General features: G+C 56.2%; 1 protein-coding gene across 1 annotated transcript; it reads left to right on the top strand.

Annotated features, from left to right (window-relative positions):
* The first annotated feature begins 379 nt into the window (after nt 1–379).
* On the top strand, nt 380–19,938 carry MMP28 (matrix metallopeptidase 28). The gene is made up of 8 exons (XM_054647118.2): nt 380–515; nt 8,955–9,034; nt 10,017–10,162; nt 12,371–12,592; nt 14,676–14,921; nt 15,283–15,432; nt 15,853–16,020; nt 17,658–19,938. The coding sequence occupies exons 1-8, from the start codon at nt 426–428 to the stop codon at nt 18,050–18,052; spliced, it is 1,497 nt and encodes a 498-aa protein (XP_054503093.2). The 5' UTR covers nt 380–425; the 3' UTR covers nt 18,053–19,938.
* The last annotated feature ends 1,000 nt before the right edge of the window (nt 19,939–20,938 follow it).

Below are 20,938 nucleotides of genomic sequence, written 5' to 3'. Positions count from 1 at the left end.
GAGAGCACTGCTCTGATGTGTGGATTTTGCCAGAGCCCTGAAGAGGGGCTGCACTGGCCCAGCCCTCCGCGCTGCTGAGCCGTGCTGGGCCATGGATGAACGCAGGGTTAGGAAAGGCTGGAATTGCTTTCTCCTCCTTTCCACAGCTTCCAACCGTGCGGAGCCACCGTCCCACCTGGCGGACGGGGACCCGCACGGGCCGGGGATGCTCCCGGGGCACAGGGGACAGGGCACAGGGGTCATCCCCCGGAGGGTGGCACGGGGGGAGCCCGAGCAGGGCCAGCCCCTGGGCTCGGTGCTGCAGCGGAGCCCGGCCCACGGCCGGAGCCGGGGCTGGGGCCGCCCCCGGGGCCGGGGCCGGGGCCGGGGCCGGGGCGGGGAGAGGCGGCCGGGGCGGCGGCGGAGCGGAGCGGAGCGGAGCGGGGATGGCAGCGCCGCTGCGGGCGGCCCTGGCGCTGGGGCTGCTGGCGGCCGCTCAGCCCGCACCGGCCCCGGGACAGCGGCGGCAGGCGGAGGTACGGGCGGCACCGGCACCGGCACCGGCAGCGGCACCGGCACCGGCAGCGGGGAGGGCGGGAGCGTGTCCGGGCTCTGCGTCCCCAGCGGGTGCGCGTGTCCCGGGTGGCCGTGGAGGGGTGTGCGTGTCCCCCGGTGTGCGTGTCCCTGCTATGTGTGTCCCTGGTGTGCGTGTCCCTGCTGTGCCCACGTCCCCGTGCCCCGGCTGTGTCCCGTGTGGCCGTGTCCCCCGGTGTGCCTGTCCCTGGTCTGTGTGTCCCCGGTGTGCCCACATCCCCGTCCCCGTGCCCCAGCTGTGCCTGTCCCCACTGAGTCCATGCCCTCGGCATGCCCATGTCCCCGTTCCTGTGCCATAGGTGTGCCCAGGCTCTAGATGTGACTGTCCCTGGTGTGCCCGTGTCCTGCCAGGGGTATGCATATCCCTGTGTGCCCGTGCCATGGGTGTGTCTTTGCCCTGGGTGTGCATGTCCCTGGTGTGCCAGTGTCATAGGTGTGGCCGTGCCCCAGGTGTCACTGTGCCCCTGGTGTGCCCATGTCCCTGGTGTGCCCATATCCCTGTTGTACCCGTGCCAAAGGTATGAGTGTGTCCCCCAGGTCCATCCCCAGCACAGGTGAGTGTCCTGAGCTCCTGACCCCTGTTCCTGCCCGTGTGCAGCAGTGTGTGTGCCACAGGTGTGTGGCTGTGCCAGCTGGAGGTGGATGGGGCTGTGCCACAGGCTGGTGTTGGGATGCCAGGGTGTGTGTGTGGCCACCTGTGCTTGAGGAGCTGTGGCAGAGAGTCACAGGCTGGTTTGGGTTAGAATGGACCTAAAACTCATCCTATTTCACCCCCTGCAAGGGCAGGGACACTTCCACTACCCCAGGTTGCTCCATGCCCTGGCCTTGGGCACTGCCAGGGATGCAGGGACAGCCACAGCTGCTCTGGCACCCTGTGCCAGGGCCTGCCCACCCTCACAGAGAAGAATCTAATCTAAGTCTGCCCTATTTCAGCTTAAAGCCATTCCTCCTTGTCCTATCTGTCCTTGCTCTTGCCTAAAATCCCTCTCCAGCTCCCTGGGAGCCCCTTAGGCACCGGATGGGCTCTGTGTGTCCCTGGAGCCTTCTCTTGTCCAGGATGAACAGCCCCAGCTCTCCCAGCCCGTGTCCAGGTGTCCCCACAGGTGATGTGCACCTGCAAACCTCCCCATCTCCCAGCATTTGGTGCCCAGGAGGGGACAAAATCCAGCCCTTCCCCTGCCTGCCTCTCCCCAGGGCTGTCCCCATCACCTCTGCTTGGATTTCTCTGCTTGTCCTGCTGTCATTGTCACCCTGTGCCACCATCCATTCCTGTTTGTTTTGGGAGGACAAGGTAGGAGATCTGGCTGGTGAACAAAGGCTCATATTGGGGATTTCTTCTCATTTAGGCCTCGATGCAGTGTACATTTGTACAAATGCTTAATTTTCAACCCCAGCCAGCAAGTCCTGGTGAATTAATTGGGATTTTGAGCACATGCTCTGAGAGGAAAAGGGCACAGGAATGCTCAGAGGCTTGTTTTGAGGTGCAGGCTCCTTCTGCAGGGAGATGCTGCTTCAGAGAGCTCATTAATAGCTGTGCTTTTCCCACTGTGCACAAACCTCAGCCCAGCCCCTCGTGACACCTGCAGAAAATAAATCTGCACAGATTTTAATGCTCAGGAAACCAATAATTTAAAATTCACTTTAAAAGGGAACCAACTGATTGGGGAAAACTGGTTTAACAACCCAAACTGCCTTTCCAGCCCTCCTTGGTGACTTCTGAGCTGTTTTCCCTTGAAGCTTCAGAACAGATCCCAGGATTGTGGCAGATCCCTCCCGAGGGAGTTCTGGGCAAGGCACTTTCCTGTCTCCCTGCCTCAGTTTCCCCAAGGGGATGTGCTGTGCTGCCCAGGGACCTGGGGACAGCACACACACAATGGAAATGCTGGGACTGGGGAGTGGAACTTGTCTAAATAAACTGAGCCGTTAATTTTCTTTCGGGAGGAAGCTGAAATTCTCACATAACATCAAATAGTTCTGGTGATTTGTGGCTTTCAGAGCACTTCCAGGCTTTGCTTCTAAAGCTTGCTTTTGCTTTTTTTTTTTTTAATTTTTTTTAAAAAGCCACAGTTAGCAACAATATGTTGTGTAAACTTAGATGCATAAGACTGTCAAATGTCCAGTTATGTGCTTTTCCTGGCTGGTTTCCATGTTTTCACTGCATCTGTACCAATTGCAGTTAAAAAAAAAAAAAAAACCAACAAAAAAAAAACCAACAAAACCACTTTAAAAAATAAGGAAAAATCGAAAATTTAATTTGAAGCATTTCTATGTGAAATCACCTTATCATCTCCAGATAGGAGAGGGCCCAGTGTAAGAGAGCACATGGTTTGGCAGAGCTGTGTCTGGCTGGGCTGTGCTCAGACAGCAGCTGGGGGGTGGTAATGCCCAAAATTCCCTGATCCTGAGGGAATTGTGTAAAACACCCGGGGCATGTGAGATCTCAGCCTGTGGCGGGAGTGAGGAGCTGGACAAAGAAGCCCCAGATTTGTGTGAGAAGCTCCAGGTGACATAAAAGCTGAGGAGGAATTTGAGAAAAACGGGGAATGGGAACAGAGAGCTGGGCTAACAGACTGAATAATTCTAATTTTGGATTTTTTTTTCCAATTTTTTCCCCCTGTACTGCTGTTCTCCTCCCCATCTTGCAGTATGGGAATGCTTCCAGATATGTTTTGATATATTTGATATTCTCCCCCTTACCAAACCAAGGTCTTCAGATTTCTCAGATTTTGGGCTGGGAGATGCTCCAGCATTTCTGAGCTGCTTTGGGAGCAGGATGCTGTTGGGATGGACGCAGGATGCTGAGCACAGCTGGGTGGAGGGAGGCTCCTGGTACCACACAGACCCTGTGGGGCTGGGAGCTCAGCCCCTTGGGGCACGGAGCATCCCACATCTTCCTTCTGACACAAGGCAGAGAAATCCTCGTTCCTCCTCCCTGCTCTTCAGCCTCAGCACGATGGAGGGAGAGGAGGAGGAGGAGGAGGAGGAATTCCCCCTCTGCAGCATGGCTGGGCTCTGCATCGCCCCCATCCCGCGTCTCGGAGCCGCCGGCGCGGATGTGGCGAGCGGCCCCGGGTGCCCCGGCCATCCCCGGTGTGATTTCCACGCCGTGAGTCACCGCAGCACGAACAGCTCGCCTTTCTTCCTGCTTCTGCCCCAAACAATCCCCGCTTGTTCGGGCAAACCTCGCCCGCCGGGCAGGGGCCGGGGCCGGCGCCTTCTCCCGCTCCCAGACGGTGGAGGGCAGGACTCCTTCTCCTTCTCCTTTCTTTCCCTTTCCTTTCCTTTCTTTCCTTTTCCCTTTCCTTTCCTTTCCTTTCTTTCCCTTTCCTTTCCTTTCCTTTCCTTTCCTTTCCTTTCCTTTCCTTTCCTTTCCTTTCCTTTCCTTTCCTTTCCTTTCCTTTCCTTTCCTTTCCTTTCCTTTCCTTTCCTTTCCTTTCCTTTCCTTTCCTTTCCTTTCCTTTCCTTTCCTTTCCTTTCCTTTCCTTTCCTTCCCTTTCCTTTCCCCTTTCCCTGCTCAGACACCACAACACAACCAGGCTGTGTGACCAAACTGGTTTGTCAGCCCCTCTGGTATTCACAGGGGAAGCTTTGGCCAAGCCCAATGTTCTTCCCTGGTTTCCCCAAGAGTTTTGGGTCACATTCAGCAGTTTTGGTGCTGCAGCCCATCAGGGTGCTGAGGGCAAAGCTGCTTCCCAACGAGTTAGCACTGATCCATGGGTTGGTTTGGGTTGGAAGGACCTTAAATCTCCTCTCATTGCACCCCCTGCCACACCTTCCACTAGACCAAGTTGCACATCCAAACGATTAGTGAAACCAAGGAGGGGTTTTAGCTAGGCCAGGCTTACTGCTTCTCAGCTTTACAAGATGGAGTGTGAAAATAAAAGGAGTTTAGAGGACCCCAACTCCACATCTTTAGTGGCAAGTGGATTATTTGCTGCTAAAAAGTAGATTTTAGGAGTGGTTGGCAGGACAGGAGGTTCCTCCAGGGCACAACAGAGGAATCCCAGCGGGATGGGATGGGATGGGATGGGATGGGATGGGATGGGATGGGATGGGATGGGATGGGATGGGATGGGATGCTTGGGGCTTTCACCACACTCCATCCCCAGTGCAGGGAATCAGCTGAGGCTTCCCTGCCTTTCCACTGGGAGCACAGCCAGGCTCTGTGCTCGCTAATGCCCCTGCTCGTGTGTCCATAGATGCAATATTTATAGAGATACTTACACACACACTTAAACAAAGGCGGCGCGGGCTCTGCCTGAGGCTTTGCAGGGATGAGCGGCAGCAAATGAGCGTTTTTAATTGCTGTGCCATCTTCTGGAGGCAGCAGGGAGCCGATGGGCAGGAGGAGCCGCTGCTCCCTCTGTGACCACGCCAAAACACGCCCGGGGCCAGCTCTGCTGGTATGTGTGCTGGGGGAAACTGAGGCTGAAAGGCGGGAGGCTCTGTGCCCAGTTTGGCCGTGAGATGATGTGGGATGAGCCTGGGGATGCTGGAACCAGGGTTTAGGATCCTCTTGGGCTGTCTCATGGTTTCAAACAAAAGACTTTGAAGGGGCAGATTGTGGTGGTCTCACCTGCAATCATGCCATAAAACACCTGTGTCAGATTAAACCCTTTTCTGACCCAGAGATGGAGCAACTGAGAGGTGTTCTAAAAACTCTTACTCTATTTTCAGTCTCATGAGAAGGGTGAGACAATACAGATGTTACAATCCACACCAGCACAATCAGAAGCCAGCCATTTCTTAATCACAATACATCATAAGCACTTCTTGCCTTGTCTTTGGCAGGATTGGGGTCCCTTCCCTGCCCTGCCGGGGATGGAGGGGAGGGATGCGGTTTGTGCCCAGTCAGCAGGAGCTGTGTGAGGCTTCTCGGGTACTCAGGGGCTGGAAAGGAGCCAGCAGCGGCGTGGCTGCAGGGGAGGAGCCGATCCTGCTGTCTCCTTATCCCGGCTTCCAGGCACGGAGGGCTAATTGTGTTTGCCACCGGCTGCCTTCCACCCGGGATGCCTGTGGTGGAGGGCGAGGTGTTTCCTTGGCTTTAGCCGAGGCAGAGGTGATTTCCAGGGTTGTAACAGGCTCCACATCAGAGCCCTGAGATGGGGAGGGTCCCTCTGTCTCCCCCAGCCTCCTCCTGCTGTCCCCGCGGGTTCTCTGCTCCATCCCTGGCTCCCAGGCAGCCGGATCTGTGCTCCTCTCCCTCCCTCGTGCACAGGGGGAGCTGGGCATATTTCATGTTAATGCTTCTCTCGGTTTCCTGCTGTTTTTCTTTTCCCATTGTATGGAAAAGAGCATTTCCCCGTCTGGGGCAGGAGGGAGGGGGTTTTCCCAGCACGGCCAGACTTTGCATTGCAGCCTCGGGAGAGGTTGAATGGGCTGGTGCCAGATTCCAGCCAGCCCTGCCTGAGCCTGGCTGGGCTCTGGGGGGTTGTGCAGTGCTGGGGGAGCCTTCAGCACCGGTTTGGGCACAGGATGCTGTGGCAAGGGGCTCTTGGGTTCCCCTGGACCCCAAAAGCTCACTGGATTTGTATGCTCTGTGCTTGGATAAATATCTGACAGAGATCAGCACATCCCTCTCCTGCAGCTCCGTGTTTCCAGGACCACCATCACCCTTAGCTGACAGCAGATGTGTCTAGAAAGCATAATAGAATTTCTCCTGATGGTTTTGCAGCTGGAGAGTTGGCGCCTGTGTGTGAGAACCTCAATGTGGCACAGGCCAGAAACCACAGAGAAAATGCTGCTTTGCTTGGGCTTGCAAAGCTCAAGGAGCTCTGGGCAGGAATGATAAAGCCAGTGGCCTCTGTGCCTTCTGGTGCTGCTCAAGAGCAGCTGCTGGGACAGGGGTTGCTTTTTTCATTGTGCACCCTGATGTGTCCAGATGGGGTTTCAAGCCTTCATGAGATCATGGTGAGGAAAAACCATTTTCATGCTTTAATGGTGGGATTGTGTTGGGTTACAGGCATGGAAAGAGCTTCAGGTTGTGCTGAGTGAATGCAAAATTGTGTTAGAAAATGTTCAGACCATGATGTGAGAGCCAGGACTTCCCATCCAGGTGTTCAGCTCACATTTATCTGCACTGATGTCACCTCTGGCATCTTCACCCTGTAACTGGTGATTCACCATGGAACTGGTGATTTTGTGCTCCTGGAGGGGAACTTTAAGAGAATACAAGCACAGGGGGAAAGGATGAGATCCCTTCTCCTCTCCAGATACTCCCAGAGGGCTCCAAGCCACCCCATCCCCAGGATGCTCCTCCATCCCTGCATGCCCATCCTGAGCTGCTCCTGCTGGGTTTTGCTCCTGTTACCCCTGTGAGGGTGGGGATATCCCGGTGTGGCTGGGGAATGGCAAGCCCAGGCTGGATGGTAAAGCCTGGGCAGAGGTGTTGTGGCTTCTCCTGACAAACAAACCACTGCTGTCCCTGCCAGGGTGGCACTTGATTTCCCCTGACTCACTGTGAGGTGTCTGGGTGACCCTGGCCATTCTCAGGCTCCTCTTGCTGCAACCTGGCACTGCTGGGATGAGCTGCTGGTGCCTCCAGCTAAGACAGGCAGCTTTGGTGGGAAAAGCAGCCAAATTCTTTGTGTGGGGCTGGGTAAAGAGCGTGTCCAGGCAGGAATCTGTGCTGGTGCTCTGCCAGAGGGGGATGCTCCAGGTAGAAGGGGGTGTAAAGGAGGAGATGAAACTGGAGGAGATGGAACTGGAGGAGATGGAACTGGAGGAGATGAGGGCTGCAGAGCACACGTGGCTGTGCCTGCCCACGTGGGGTGACGCGTTTGGGGGTGACATGGGGATGGCTGTTCGTGGCAAGCAGAGGTTTGGGCAGGAGGAGGAGAGGGAGAGGCCCTGAAACACCTCGGGGCTGCCACATCCACAGACCATTCCTGCTGCCTGCCCGGTGACAGGGCCCAGGAGGAGCTGCTGCCTCCTCTGCCGGGACACAAAGGAGAGCTGGGTCACCCACAGTCAGGAGCAGCACTGAGAGGAGATCACCACTCCAACCCCTTCCCTTTCCCGGCCCCGAGATGAGCTGGAAGGGAAAACAGCTTTAAAAACACCCCGAGGGCCCCAGCCGCGCCCTCTGGGCCATCCCGTGGCATTCCCGGTGCTCAGCACACCTCTCCTCTGGTTTGCGGGGAGGGGAATCCGCCACTTTCGCTTTTTATTCTGATTATTATTCATTGCCGTAAGCGCGGCTCTGCTGCACTAACAGGATGCTGGGCGGCTTGTTTGTGTCCCGCAGACATCCCTGGCGGCGGGGCAGGCGGGCGTGGAGCATTCCTGTCACCCCGGCTATTAACTCCTCCAAAAGCAGCCCCAGGCTGCTTATTTTCTTTATTTTCTTTAACATACAATTCAAGCGCTGGAGCAAGTTCAGAGAGGCAATCTCCGTCCGTGTCGGCGGCCGATAAGAAGAAGAAGAAGAATGGTTTGGCAAAGCCGATTGCACCCTGAGCGTCCCCACTTGGCAGCAGCAGATCCTGGTGGGGATGGGAGAGGCTGAGCCTGGCCCCAGCTCACCCCGCACTAAATCGCGGCCACTCCGGCTTTGTTTGGATCCCTGCCTGGAGCCAGGGCGATCAGAGCCGGGTTTGGTCGCCTCTGGCTGCGGATGGGATGGCAGCAGAGGTTTCTGATCTCTATATTTCCTCCCACGACTCCATCGTGGCCAAAAAACCCTAAGAGCCAAATAAAATGGTGGGGAGGAGACACACAGGAACCTGTATGGGCACGGCTGCTTGAGGTGCAGAGCTCCCAGGAGCAAAACAAGCGGGTATTTAGGGTTTGCAGCACTGTTTGCCCTCTCATCTCCTTTCCTTCCCCTTCCCAAGCCAACACGTGCTCTGAGCTGCCCCTTTGCCACTTTTTCTTGCAGCTCTTCCTGAGAAATACGGCTACTCCAGGGAGTCACACACATTTACCTGCACTGATGTCACCGCTGGCATCTTCACCCTGCACCCTCACATATAACGGGTGATTTTGTGCTTCTGGAGGGGAACTTTAAGAAAATACAAACACAGGGGGAAAGGATGAGATCCCTTCTCCTCTCCAGATACTCCCAGAGGGCTCCAAGCCACCCCATCCCCAGGATGCTCCTCCATCCCTGCATGCCCATCCTGAGCTGCTCCTGCTGGGTTTTGCTCCTGGTACCCCTGTGAGGGTGGGGATATCCCGGTGTGGCTGGGGAATGGCAAGTCCAGGCTGGATGGTAAAGCCTGGGCAGAGGTGTTGTGGCTTCTCCTGACAAACAAACCACTGCAAAGCAAAACCAGGGGGCAGTTCGGGTTTGCAGCACTGTTTGCCACCTCATCCCCTTTCCCCCCTCTTCCCAAGCCAACACGTTCTCTGAGTTACACCTTTCCCGTTTTTTCTTGCAGCTCTTCCTGGAGAAATACGGCTATTTCAGGGAGCAGGGGGCCGGCACACACAGCCCTGCCGAGTTCAGCAAGGCGCTGAGGTAGGAGCCTCTTATCCAACGCTGCCCTCCAACCTCCAGCTGCAGCGATGCTGCCAGCACCCCGAGGGGGTTTTTCACAGCCAGAGGGGTCTTTTTGCAGCTGGAGGCTCTGTGTCTCACGGGCTGATGCTAAAGCAGAGCCAGGGAGAGGCGGGTCCGTGCCCGGTCCCCAGCTGGGTGCCGGCTGCTGGCACCCGGCTCTCGCTGCTTTATTCGCCTTTTATGGCCCGGAGCTCGCCTGCAATAAAATCTGTGGGAGGCCGAGCTTGGGGACGGCTGGGAGATGTCAGAGGGGGAGAGCTGCCAGCTCCTGCCTGGGCTTCTCCTAAGGACATCACCTCTGGGAGCATCCCGGGCTTGACTTTGTGCAAAGCCAAATGCAAAATTAAATGTGTAAGGCAAATTACTGGGGTTAAAAACGGAAAAAGGCTTTTTTAATATCCATTTTTAGGCTTCTTTGCCCCTGCTAGGAGGTTACTTACAGGTCAGATGTGCTTGCAGAGCCAAATCCTTCTTGTTTTACCAATTGGGTGAAGTTCTGATGCTGGGGTTTGAAGTTTGTGGGGTGAAAATCATGGCTTGAGTCAAACTCCTGGCACAAACATACCCAAACCCTGGCACCAAAACACACCCAAACCCTGGCACCAACATACCCAAACCCCCAGCACCAACACACCAAAACCTCTGGCACAAACATACCCAAACCCCCAGCACCAACATATCCAAACCCCCAGAACAACATCCCCAAACCCTGGCACAAACATCCCCAAACCCCTGGCACAAACACACCCAAACCCTGGCACAAACATGCCCCCAACCCTCGGCACAAACACACCCAAACCCTGGCACAAACACACCCAAACCCTGGCACAATCACACCCAAACCCCTGGCACAATCACACCCAAACCCTGGCACAAACACACCCAAACCCCACCACGGAGGGTCTGGACGTGGCTGCTGACATCCCCGTTCCCCCTGCAGGCATTTCCAGCGTGTGACCCACCTCCCTCCCAGCGGGGTGCTGGATGTCCCCACCCTCCATCAGATGGCCCTGCCCAGGTGTGGCACGGATGACGGGCACGGCCGCGCTGCCCCCGCCCGGCGCCGGCGGCGCTCGGCGCAGCACGGTGAGCACCGGGGCTCCCGGCGGGTTTGGGGTCTGGGATGCTCGGATCTCCCATCCTGGACTCGTGGGGAAGCTGCTGTGGGTGGGAGGTGCAGCCCCACTGGCGCAGCATCCAGCCCAGGACATGCTTGGAGGCTGTTTTTAAAGCAGTGATTAGAGATTCGACTCCCGGTTTTGGGGAATTCGGCTCTCTGGGGTGGTTTTAGTGCTGCTGTGGGAGCCAGGAGATCTCCCAGAGAGCACTCAGGTCACCATGGCCCCACACTCAGCTGGGCTGGACGATCTGGAGGGCAGGGGCTGGCACACGTGAAGTTATCCCCCAGTTTTGTTGATCTTTGGGACTTCTAATGCATATTAGGGACACAGCAGTAACCAAAAACCTGCCAGCACTTGGCTGCCTGACCCAAGAGTCGTTTCACCCATGTTAAGGGGTTTCACTCTGCTCCAAGCATCCTTCTGTGCTCCTGTGTGGCCAGGACTGGGCCTCTTGTCCCTCATGAGCTCTCTTTGGGCTTGCAGATGAGTAACTGGATTCCTAGAGAGCAAGAGGGCCGGGACCAGCTGTGCTCAGGACATGGGAAAAACGAAGGGGAGATTAGGAAAAGGCTCTGTGCCGTGTCAGGCTGTCTGTGCATCTGGCAGGGCTGGCCATGGACAGCCCCAGGAGAGCCCTGTCATCTCCTCCAGCCTCTGGATTTCCTCCCAGAGCCCCAGCATGTGTCCCTTGCAGGAGCCATCCTGTGCCCACGATGGGCGGTGGATGGCAGTGGGCAGTGAGCAGAGCTGGAAGGACATAGAGCAGGAGGTGGGCAAACAGGAGCAGCCAGAGCCCTGTGGCTCATGGGGCTCCTCTTTGGGCATCAAAAAAGTGGGTGGGTGGCAGGAAATGCCCAATGGCTCAAGGATAGGATCAGTGTGGTTATTGCTCTGGTGATCTGATGTCACAGCAGTGGGGATGGGACAGCAGCACATCTGTACCCATGGGCTGGATGGGAGACAGGAGGTGCCTGCAGGGCTGATGGCACTGGCCAGGAAGGCTGGGGAGGGCTTTGTGCTGTTTATCCTGCTTGAAGCAGGGATGTGTGCCAGCTTTGCTGGGAGGCTCAGCCCAGAGGCAGAGCCCTGGTGTGCTGCCAGCTCTGTTCCCCCTGTTTTCCTGCACATCTGGAGCAGAGGCAGAGGTTGGAGCCTGTCCCCACTCCCACGCCTCAGCACCAGCTCTGGCACCCACATCCCCCCAGGGCCCCACGGCTTTTTTCCTGCTCCCAGATGCCTCCAGATAAATGTAATCCCAGGGCTCTGGGGTCCCACAGCTGCTGAGGGGTGCTGGAGGAGGAGGAGGAGGAGGAGGAGGAAGAAGGGGCTGCAATGCTGCTCACTAACTATGTGAACTCTCATCTTTGCCCTCCTGTGTGTTAGGGGGGTCGGGGAGCTTAGGGGGAGTTGCATCACTTCTCCCCTTCATCCTGGTCGCCAGCTGTCCTTGTAGCACCAAGGCTCTGTCCCTGATGTCTGTGCTGGGACTTGGGTCAAAGCCCCAGCACAAACATCCCCAAACCACTGGCACAAACACACCCAAACCCCTGGCAGAAACATCCCCAAACCCCCAGCATCAACATCCCCAAACCCTCAGCACCAACATCCCCAAAACACTGGGACAAACACACCTAAACCCCTGGCAGAAACATCCCCAAACCCCCAGCACCAACATGCCCCAAACCCTCAGCATCAACATACCCAAACCCCCGGCACAAACATCCCCAAACCCCTGGCAGAAACATCCCCAACCTCTCAGCACCAACATCCCCAAACACCCAGCACAAACACACCCAAACCCCCGGCACCAACATCCCCAAACCCCCAGCACCAACATACCCCAAGCCCCAGCAGCAACACACCCAAACCTTCAGCACCAACATACCCAAACCCCAGCACAAACACACCCAAACCCCTGGCACAAACATCCCCAAACCCCTGCCATAAACACATCCAAACCCTCAGCACCAACATCCCCAAACCCCCAGCATCAACATCCCCAAACCCTCAGCACCAACATCCCCAAACCCCCAGCACCAACCCCCCAAACATCCCCAAACCCTGGCACCCTTTGAAGGAAGCAATCTGGGACAGATGGAGCCCCGCTCCCTGGGACAGATGGAGCCCTGCTCACCCTCTCTCCCTGCCCGGGGGTGGCTTTGTTGTGGCACAGGAGGGCGGTGGCCGAAGCGGCAGCTGACGTACCGAGTGGTGAACCGCCCGCCGTACCTGCCGCAGCACGGGGTGCGCCTGGCCGTGCGCGCCGCCTTCCAGCTCTGGAGCAACGTGTCCTCGCTGACATTCTGGGAGGCACAGGATGGTCCTGCTGACATCCGCCTCACCTTCTTCCACGGGGACCACAACGATGGACTCAACAATGCCTTCGATGGGCCAGGTGCTGGTCGCTTCCTCCTTGTAAGCGTCTCTTTGTGACGTGGGGTCTTCCCCCGCGGGGAGGAGGGCTGGGATTGTGCTGGGCTGGGGGTGATGGAGGCTCTGCAGTGTCTCCAGCCCAATTTGTACCAGTTTTCTGTCTGATTTGGGGTGTCCCCTCCCAACTCTGCAAGTGAGGTCTGCCTGCAAAACGGCTGAGATGTTCCTCACAGACCCTCAAGGAGCGCCACAACACCCTCCAAACATGGGCTCCTCAAAAAAACCCTAAAACTGATGCACATTTGGGCAAAGCAGAGCTGCATGTGCCAAGGTCCCTTTGATGGGCCAGGTGCTGGTCGTTTCTCCTCATAAGCTTCTCTTTTACAACGTGGGCTCTTTCCCTGCAAGGAGGAGGGCTGGGCTGCTGGTGGGCTGGGGGTGGTGGAGGCTCTGCAGTCTCTCACAGAATCACAGAATAATGAGGTTGGAAGAGACCTCCAAGATTGAGTCCAACCTATGCTCTAACACCTCAACTAGACTCTAGCACCAATTGCCATGTCCAGTCTATTTTTAAACACATCCAGAGATGGTGATTCTACCACCTCACTGGGAAGAGCATTCCAGTACTTTATTATTCTTTCAGTGAAAAATTTCTTCCTAATGTCCAACCTGTACCTTCCCAGCTGTAGCTTGAGACTGTGTCCTCTGGTTCTGTCAGAGACCGACCCCACCTGTCTACAACCTCCCTTCAGGGAGCTGTAGAGAGCAATGAGGTCACCTCTGAGCCTCCTCTTCTCCAGGCTAAACAGCCCCAGCTCCTTCAAAGGTTCCTCACAGGGTTTGTGTTCCCAGCCCCTCACCAGCCTTGTTGTCCTCCTCAACATCCTTCCTAAACTGAGGGGCCAGAACTGGGCACAGCACTCGAGGTGTGGCCCCACCAGTGCCCAGTGCAGGGGCAGAGTGACCTCCCTGCTCCTGCTGGCCACACCATTCCTAACGCAGGCCAGGAGCCATTGGCCTTCTTGGCCACCTCCAGCCCAGCTTGCACCAGTTTTCTGTCTGATTTGGGGTCTGATTTGGGGTCTCCCCTCCCAACTCTGCAACTGAGGTCTGTCGCCACATTTCTCTTCACAGAGAAAAGCAAGGCACCATTCTTCCCAAGAATATTTCTGGGTTTCACATTCTCTGAACCTCAGAGAAAGGGAAAACAAATCTTGTCTCATTTGCCGTGCCTGTGTTTGTGCAAAAGTAGAATGCAGTATGGAGATTGTTTACCCAAAGTGATGGTGTTTTGTTTCCTTGGCCTGTCAGGGCCAAGTGTGTGTCTGTGTTGGGACTGTGGGCTGACAGTCATGAGATTCAGTGCAGTGGAGGGCAGCTGAGTGCTTGGCAGATCCAGTTTAGATGTAATGTAATATAGTGTAATATAATATAGAATAATATAATATAATAAAGTAATTAATTAGCCTTCTGATGAGATGGAGTCAGATGCATCATTCTCTCCCCCTCATCAGGAGTGAAAATATCCATGATAGAGGTCTGCCAGCAAGGTGGCTGAGATGCTCCTCAAGGAGCCCCACAACACCCTCCAAACCTGGGCTCCCCCAAAAACACCTAAAACTGACTCACATTTGGGCAAAGCAGAGCTGCATGTTGTGGCAATGTTCCTCACTCGGGGCTCACCCAATGTGAAGTTTTCTTGACTCAGGGTCACCAATTGTGGGAATTTGCAGGCAACCCCAACATGGGAAGAGACAAGAATCTTGACTCCATGTTTCAGAAGGATGATTTATTATTTAATGATATATTAAAAGAAAATTATATATTAAAACTATACTAAAAGAATAGAAGAAAGGATTTCATCAGAAGGCTTGAAAGGAATGGAATGATAATAAAATCTTATGACTGTGATTGGCCATTAATTAAAACCAACCACATGAGACCAATCCCAGATGCACCTGTTGCATTCCACAGCAGCAGATAACCACTGTTTACATTTCATTCCTGAGGCCTCTCAGCTTCTCAGGACAAAAAATCCTAAGGAAAGGATTTTCCATAAAGCGCCGTGGTGACGTTATGGTCCCTGCTGGCTCTCGTGTCCCCAGGAGGTGCCCTGGCTCACGCCTTCCTGCCCCGGCGAGGAGAAGCTCACTTTGACAGTGCTGAGCGCTGGTCCCTGCACAGTGGCAAGGGGAGGAACCTCTTCATCGTGGTGGCCCACGAGGTGGGGCACACGCTGGGGCTGCAGCACTCGCCCGTCAAGAGCGCCCTGATGTCGCCCTACTACAAGAAGCTCAGCAAGGATTTTGTCCTCAGCTGGGATGACATCTTGGCCATCCAGAATTTGTACGGTGAGCCTGGCTTCTCTGAGCATCCCTGGGTTCCTGGAGGGTTGTTCTCTGGAGCAGTAGGGATGGGAGCAGGGGAGAGGACTGCTGCCACATGGGCTCCATTCCTGTGGTGGCTGGGGAGGAAAATGCAGGAGAGGGGCACAGGTGCCAGGGCCTCCAGGGCAGGGAAGGTTGGGTTTGCTGCCCACTTGTCTGCTGGTGCATGTTTTTTGGGGTACCAAGGGATTTTTGTCACCATCATGTAGAGTGGGATAGGAACCAGACATTGGGACAAGGAGTCTTGGGAGTCCCAGCCCTGTGCTTTGGGAAAAGTTGTTTCTTTGCTCCTTCTCTGGACTCATCACCCCCTGTTCCATCCCAGGAAAGCCCTCCAAGGGCTCGGCCATCCAGCTCCCAGGAAAGGTCTTCACTCACTTCCAGGACTGGAACACGGACCTTTACAGCAGGGACCGGCAGCAGAGGAGCCTCAGCACCTATTACTGCCACTCCTTCTTCGATGCCATAACCTCTGGTGGGTGCAGGCCAGCGTGACCCCTCCAAAATCTGCACCCCACACCTTGTCCCAGTGCTGCTGCAGCTCCCAGTGGAGGGAGAGCTGGGTTTGACTGGTCCACAGCTCCTGGCACTGGTGGTGTCACTGATGCACAGTGCACTTTGAGGGCACAGCAATGTGCCAGAAACAGGGAAATGCCCCAAAACTCGGGCCATGGCAAGGATTAATCACTGCAGGAGCTCAGCTGTGCAAGATAAGCCTTGAGCTGTGGCCAGAATTTATCCTCTCGTGCCTGGAGGGGAGAAAATGGATTCTGGAAGCTGGAAGGGCAGGAGGAAGCATCCAAACCCCAAAGCACCACGGGGCTGCACGGGGAGGAGAGGGGATCTGGGGAGCAGTGCAGGGTGGTTCAATAACATTTCTCCCTCTGCCTCACAGACGGGGATCACAACCTCTACATCTTCAAGGGCAGCCACTACTGGGTGGTGTCAGGCAGTGGCAATGCCAGCGAGCCCCAGGCACTGCAGCCACGCTGGCCCGGCCTCCCCGCCGGCATCGACGCCTGCGCCTGGTCCCGGAGCACTGGGAAGTTCTACTTCTTCAAAGGTGGGTGAGGGGGCAGGGACTCCCCTCGGGGCTGCCACTGCTCCTGCCTGCAGGGTGGCTGGCCAGGTCTGGCTGGAGCCACACAGTTCTTGTTTGTGTCCCCTCCCAGTGCAGAGCTGGGGCGTTGCTGCGCCCTGGGTGTGCAAAACCTGGGCTGGGTGCCCTGTCGTGGGTGAGCCACATGGCCCTGGCAGCCACAGCACCTCCTCGTGCCTCAGTTTCCCCATCAGGAGAGCAGCACTCACTGGTGTGTCAAAGCAAATCCAGGTGGAGTTGTGGGTGTTGGGGAGAAACTGCTCCCCAAAACACGAGGTGCAGGGGAGTGCGTGGGGGTTTCATGGGGCACACGGATCCCTGTGCTGTGCCTGGGGGCTGAGCTGCCCTGGGAGCTGGGATACCACCCATGAGCTGCCCCAGCAGCTGGGATACCACCCATGAGCTGTCCCAGCAGCTGGGATACCATCCATGAGCTGCCCCAGCAGCTGGGATACCATCCCTAAACTGCCCCAGCAGCTGGGACACCATCCTTAAACTGCCCCAGGAGCTGGGATACCATCCATGAGCTGCCCCAGCAGCTGGGATACCGTCCCTAAACTGCCCTGAGCTGTCCCAGCAGCTGGGATCCCATCCATGAGCTGTCCCAGCAGCCAGATGGGGAGAGGAAGGTCAAACCAAGCAGCCTGGCTGCCAGGGTCAGCCCCAGCTTTTAATGGGAAGCTGCTCAGAAAAGGGGCTTTGTGCTGCAGCTGGGTGAGAGCCAAAGCCCCTCTGCCTCCCCAGCCCTCACTGCTCCCTCCGTCCTCCCCAGGGCTGTGTCAGGCTGTGCCTTGTGAGCAGAATGGGGCTTTTGTCTGCCCTGTTGTGGGGACAGGGTGCTGTGGGGACAGCCAAGCCACCGATCCCCATCACAATTCCCGCTGCAGGGCTGGGTTTGGATGCCCCAGCCTCAGCTGGATCTGTTTCTGTCTGTCCCATTCACTGTGCAGGGCCAGGGGGGAGGCTTGCCAGAAGCAGCGTGGTGGTGGCCTTGCTCTGTCCCTGATGGTCCCTTTCCATGCCTTCAAACCCCAGAGCTGCCGTGCCTCAGTTTCCTCTGTGACCATGTTCAAAGGGGTCTGAGGATGAGGGAAGAGACTAAGATCTGACTCCACGTTTCAGAAGACTTATTATTTTATGATATATATTCTATTAAAACTATACTAAAAGAATAGAAGAAAAGATTCCATCAGAAGGCTGGCTAAGAATAGAAAGGGAAGAATGATAACAAAGGTTTGTGTCTTGGACAGAGAGTCTGAGCCAGCTGGGCTGTGATTGGCCATTAATTAGAAACAACCACATGAGACCAATCCCAGATGCGCCTGTTGCATCCCACAGCAGCAGATAACCATTGGTTACATTTTGTTCCTGAGGCCTCTCAGCTTCTCAGGAGGAAAAATCCTAAGGAAAGAATTTTTATAAAAGATGTCTGTGCCATTCCCCCCAGCCAGGCCCTCGGGGCAGCCCCGCAGTTGGTCACCAGTGGCATGGATGTCACTGACCACCACGAGGCCGGTCCTGTGGCTGAGTCTGACCACATCTGGAGCACCTGGGCTGCCGGGGTCCCCTCCGGGTGTGCTCTGACCCTCCTGTCCCCGCAGGTGGCCGATGCTGGCGCTACTCTGGCTCGGAGCTGGATGCGGGATTCCCCCGCAAATGCAGCGCCCTGGGGCTGCCCCGGCACCCGGACACCGCGCTCTACTTCCAGCAGCTCCGGCGCCTCGTCCTCTTCAAAGGGCCCAAGTACTTCGTGGTGGGCGAGGATCCGCTGGGCGTGGAGCCCTACTACCCCCGCAGCCTGCGGGACTGGGCAGGGCTGCCCCCGGGCACCGCCGGCGCTCTCACCCACCGCGACCGCGCCCTCTACTTCTTCAGGGATGATCAGTACTGGAAATTCGACCAGGATAAGCTGCAGGTGGTGGCCACCGGCAAATGGGCCACGCAGCTGGCCTGGATGGGCTGCTGGGATGCCAACAGTGAGCAGGTCCTGTTCTGAGAAAAGGGGGTCTGGACCTCGCCTGGATCCCTCGGGGTGTGACTCTGGTTCCTGTCTGAGGATGGCTGGGCAGGGACTGGCTGCCCATTGGAGCCGTGGGATGGTGCAGCAGTGACCCAGCAGAGCTGGGATGGAGCTGGGACACAGCCAGATGTGCCCCAGCCAGGTGTGCCCCAGCCAGGTGTGCCATAGCCAGGTGTGCCCCTGCCAGGTGTGCCATAGCCAGGTGTGCCATAGCCAGGTGTGCCCCTGCCAGGTGTGCCCCTGCCAGGTGTGCCATAGCCAAGTGTGCCATAGCCAGGTGTGCCCCAGCCAGGTGTGCCACAGGCCTGCAGGCTTTGGGACAGTATTTTTTATAACAGAGCACAGAAAAAAATCTATCAGCCATGGAGACTGCAAACACACCCATTTCTGTTAATTTTCAGGCTGTGTGTCACAGCCAGGTGGCCTGAAGGCTTTGGGACTGTATTTTTTTTTAAAAGACCACAGAAAAATGTATCAGCCATGGAGACTGCAAACACACCCATTTCTGTTCACTTTCAGGATATTGTTACACACGTTTTTCAAACCAGGACTGGGGTTTGGTGATACCTTTTGATATCTTTGTTGATACTTGTTGATATCTGTCATTTTCCCACTATCAGATGGAGAAGTTTCTCGCTGCTCTTGCTGTGGGGTTTGGATGGTTTTCAACAGCAGACTGACAACGTCTCCTGCTTAAAACTAAAAGAAAGGAGACATTTGGACAAAAAATTTGGGTCCATGTGGAGCTTTGCTGTTTGTTCAGACCCTGGGGTATGGAGGGTTGGGGATGCTTTGCTGGGCTGTGCTCACACCCCAGTGCTCTGCTGGAGACACCCCCACAGTGGGATTTTGGGGCTGAAAGCAGCAGGGTTTGGTGCAGGAGCCTCTTTGGGGTGGAGAGAAAGGGGGGGCTCAGCTGAGCTGCTGGCCACAGGCAGCAGGAGCTTTGGCTTTGGATGGGTTTGGGGTGCCTGGGTGGGTTCTCCTGGGCTGTGCTCACCTGGCAGCCCCCACTGTGTGCACAGAAGGTGCCTGTGCTCCGCTGCCTCTGCAAGGAATGGGATCAGGGAATTTCTGACTCCCTGGGCCCCACCCGGGTGATGAACGGGGGGTGACAAATGGCTGGGGGAGGAGGGGAAGAGGAGAGGGTGAGCAGGACAGAGGGACATGTCTGTGCATGCAGGACAGTGTGGCTGCACATTCCTCATTCCTTTCCCAAGGCAGAGTCCCCACCTGGAAACGCCTCTGGCTCCTGGGCAGGGTCACCAGCCGTGTCTGCAAAGGGCCCAGCGTGTCCCAGGGCTGGGGGATGGACCTCAGCTTCCTAGGGCTGGGATTCTGAGGCATTGGTGCTGGGCAAGACAGGGCTCAGCTTTATTAAATGATTTATTGAAGCCATTTGTGCCGTGGTTCTGCCAGGACTCAGAGCCCAGCCCTGCTCTGGTCCTGCTGTGCTGTCAGGGTGCTGTGCTGGGTGCCACACCAGGGAGCCCTCCTGATGCCAGCAGCTTCAAGGATTCCTCTTTCCCTCATCTTTGCCCTTTCCAGACCCTCCCTGCAGAGCAGGGCTTGCCCTGAGCTGGGTGCCAGGGCTGGTCCTTCCCAAGGGGTTTCAGTGGTACCCAGCACCAGCTGAGCTGTGGGTTTGGCAGGATGGGGAGCCAGCACTCCTCCCATTCTCCACAACACTTGTGATGAGCCCTTCATGTGCAGACACACACACAGGGGCTTCATCTGCCCAAAACCTCAGGGGACTTGCCAGGTTTCCAGAGAAACTCACATTTTCATAGGAATTGAATGACAATCAGGTGACGTGGCCTGCAGGGAGTCCCAAGGGCTTGGAGACCTGACAGCAAATAAAACCAACCTCTGGATGTGTGGTGTTGGGCTTTGTGCTTGTTTTCATGTCACACTTTGGGTTTGGGTTGTTTTTTTTAAAGCAAATCTCCAGTTTCCTGACAGGGCTGTGTTTCAGATGCCTGTGGGTGTTTGGGGTTGGAGAGGGGGTTGCTGAATTTTGGCCTCAGCTTTCATGCTGGCACGATCAAAGAGGGGAGATGGATCCCACTGAAAACTCACTGATGGTGATGAAAACATGGAAATTCTCTTTCTTACTTCAACCCCAAATTACTGAGGATTTTTCCACACTTTGGAATGTGTTAATAGGTTTTTTCCCCCAGGCTGAATTCATTCATTATCCCTTTTCCTGTCCCCTTAGGAGAAAGCCAGGCATCCCATGTGCTGTGTGACTGGGGGGCTGAGGACGGGACTACCTCAAATCCTCTCCCCTTTTTGGGTTTTCCATCTCTTCCCTGGCTTGCTGCCATGTGTTTCCTGGGGCTGTGTCCTGTGGGATGTTTTGGGGCCCTGTGATGCTGCAGAGGCATCCGGGGTCACTCTGCTGTGCCCCATCAGTCTGGGAGGGTCTGGGGAAGTGAACTCTCACCCTGAGCCTTTCAGCTCACCCCCCTGGGTGCCCTGGATGGAAATCCAGCTCCTCAAGGGTTCTTTTCTCCTGCTGGGCTCCCTGGCTGGGCACACCAGGCGAAGACTCCCCCAGCCTGCCTCACATTCCCCAAACTGAATAGCTGGGATTCCTGCATTCCCTGCCCCAAAATGACCCCGGCTGGACACTGAGCTGCAGTGGCATCAGCAGCTGCCTCCAGGGACAGGATGGGTCCCCACCACAGCAAGGAACCCCACAAAGCCCAGGAAAGGCTCTGTTTGGTCCCAAGGTGTGAACGCTTCCCTGGTAGATTTGTTTTTTGCAGAGGTACCTGGGTGCTGTGGCAGCTCTGCCAGGCCTGGCTGAGGGAGGGAGTGTCCCACATTCCCAGGGGTGCCCACTCATGAGCAGCTCTT

The sequence above is a fragment of the Agelaius phoeniceus genome, chromosome 20 (genome assembly GCF_051311805.1).
Source record: "Agelaius phoeniceus isolate bAgePho1 chromosome 20, bAgePho1.hap1, whole genome shotgun sequence".
NCBI lineage: Eukaryota > Metazoa > Chordata > Aves > Passeriformes > Icteridae > Agelaius > Agelaius phoeniceus.
The sequence above is the reverse complement of the archived record's forward strand: the minus strand, read 5'-3'. Positions and strand labels throughout refer to the sequence as shown.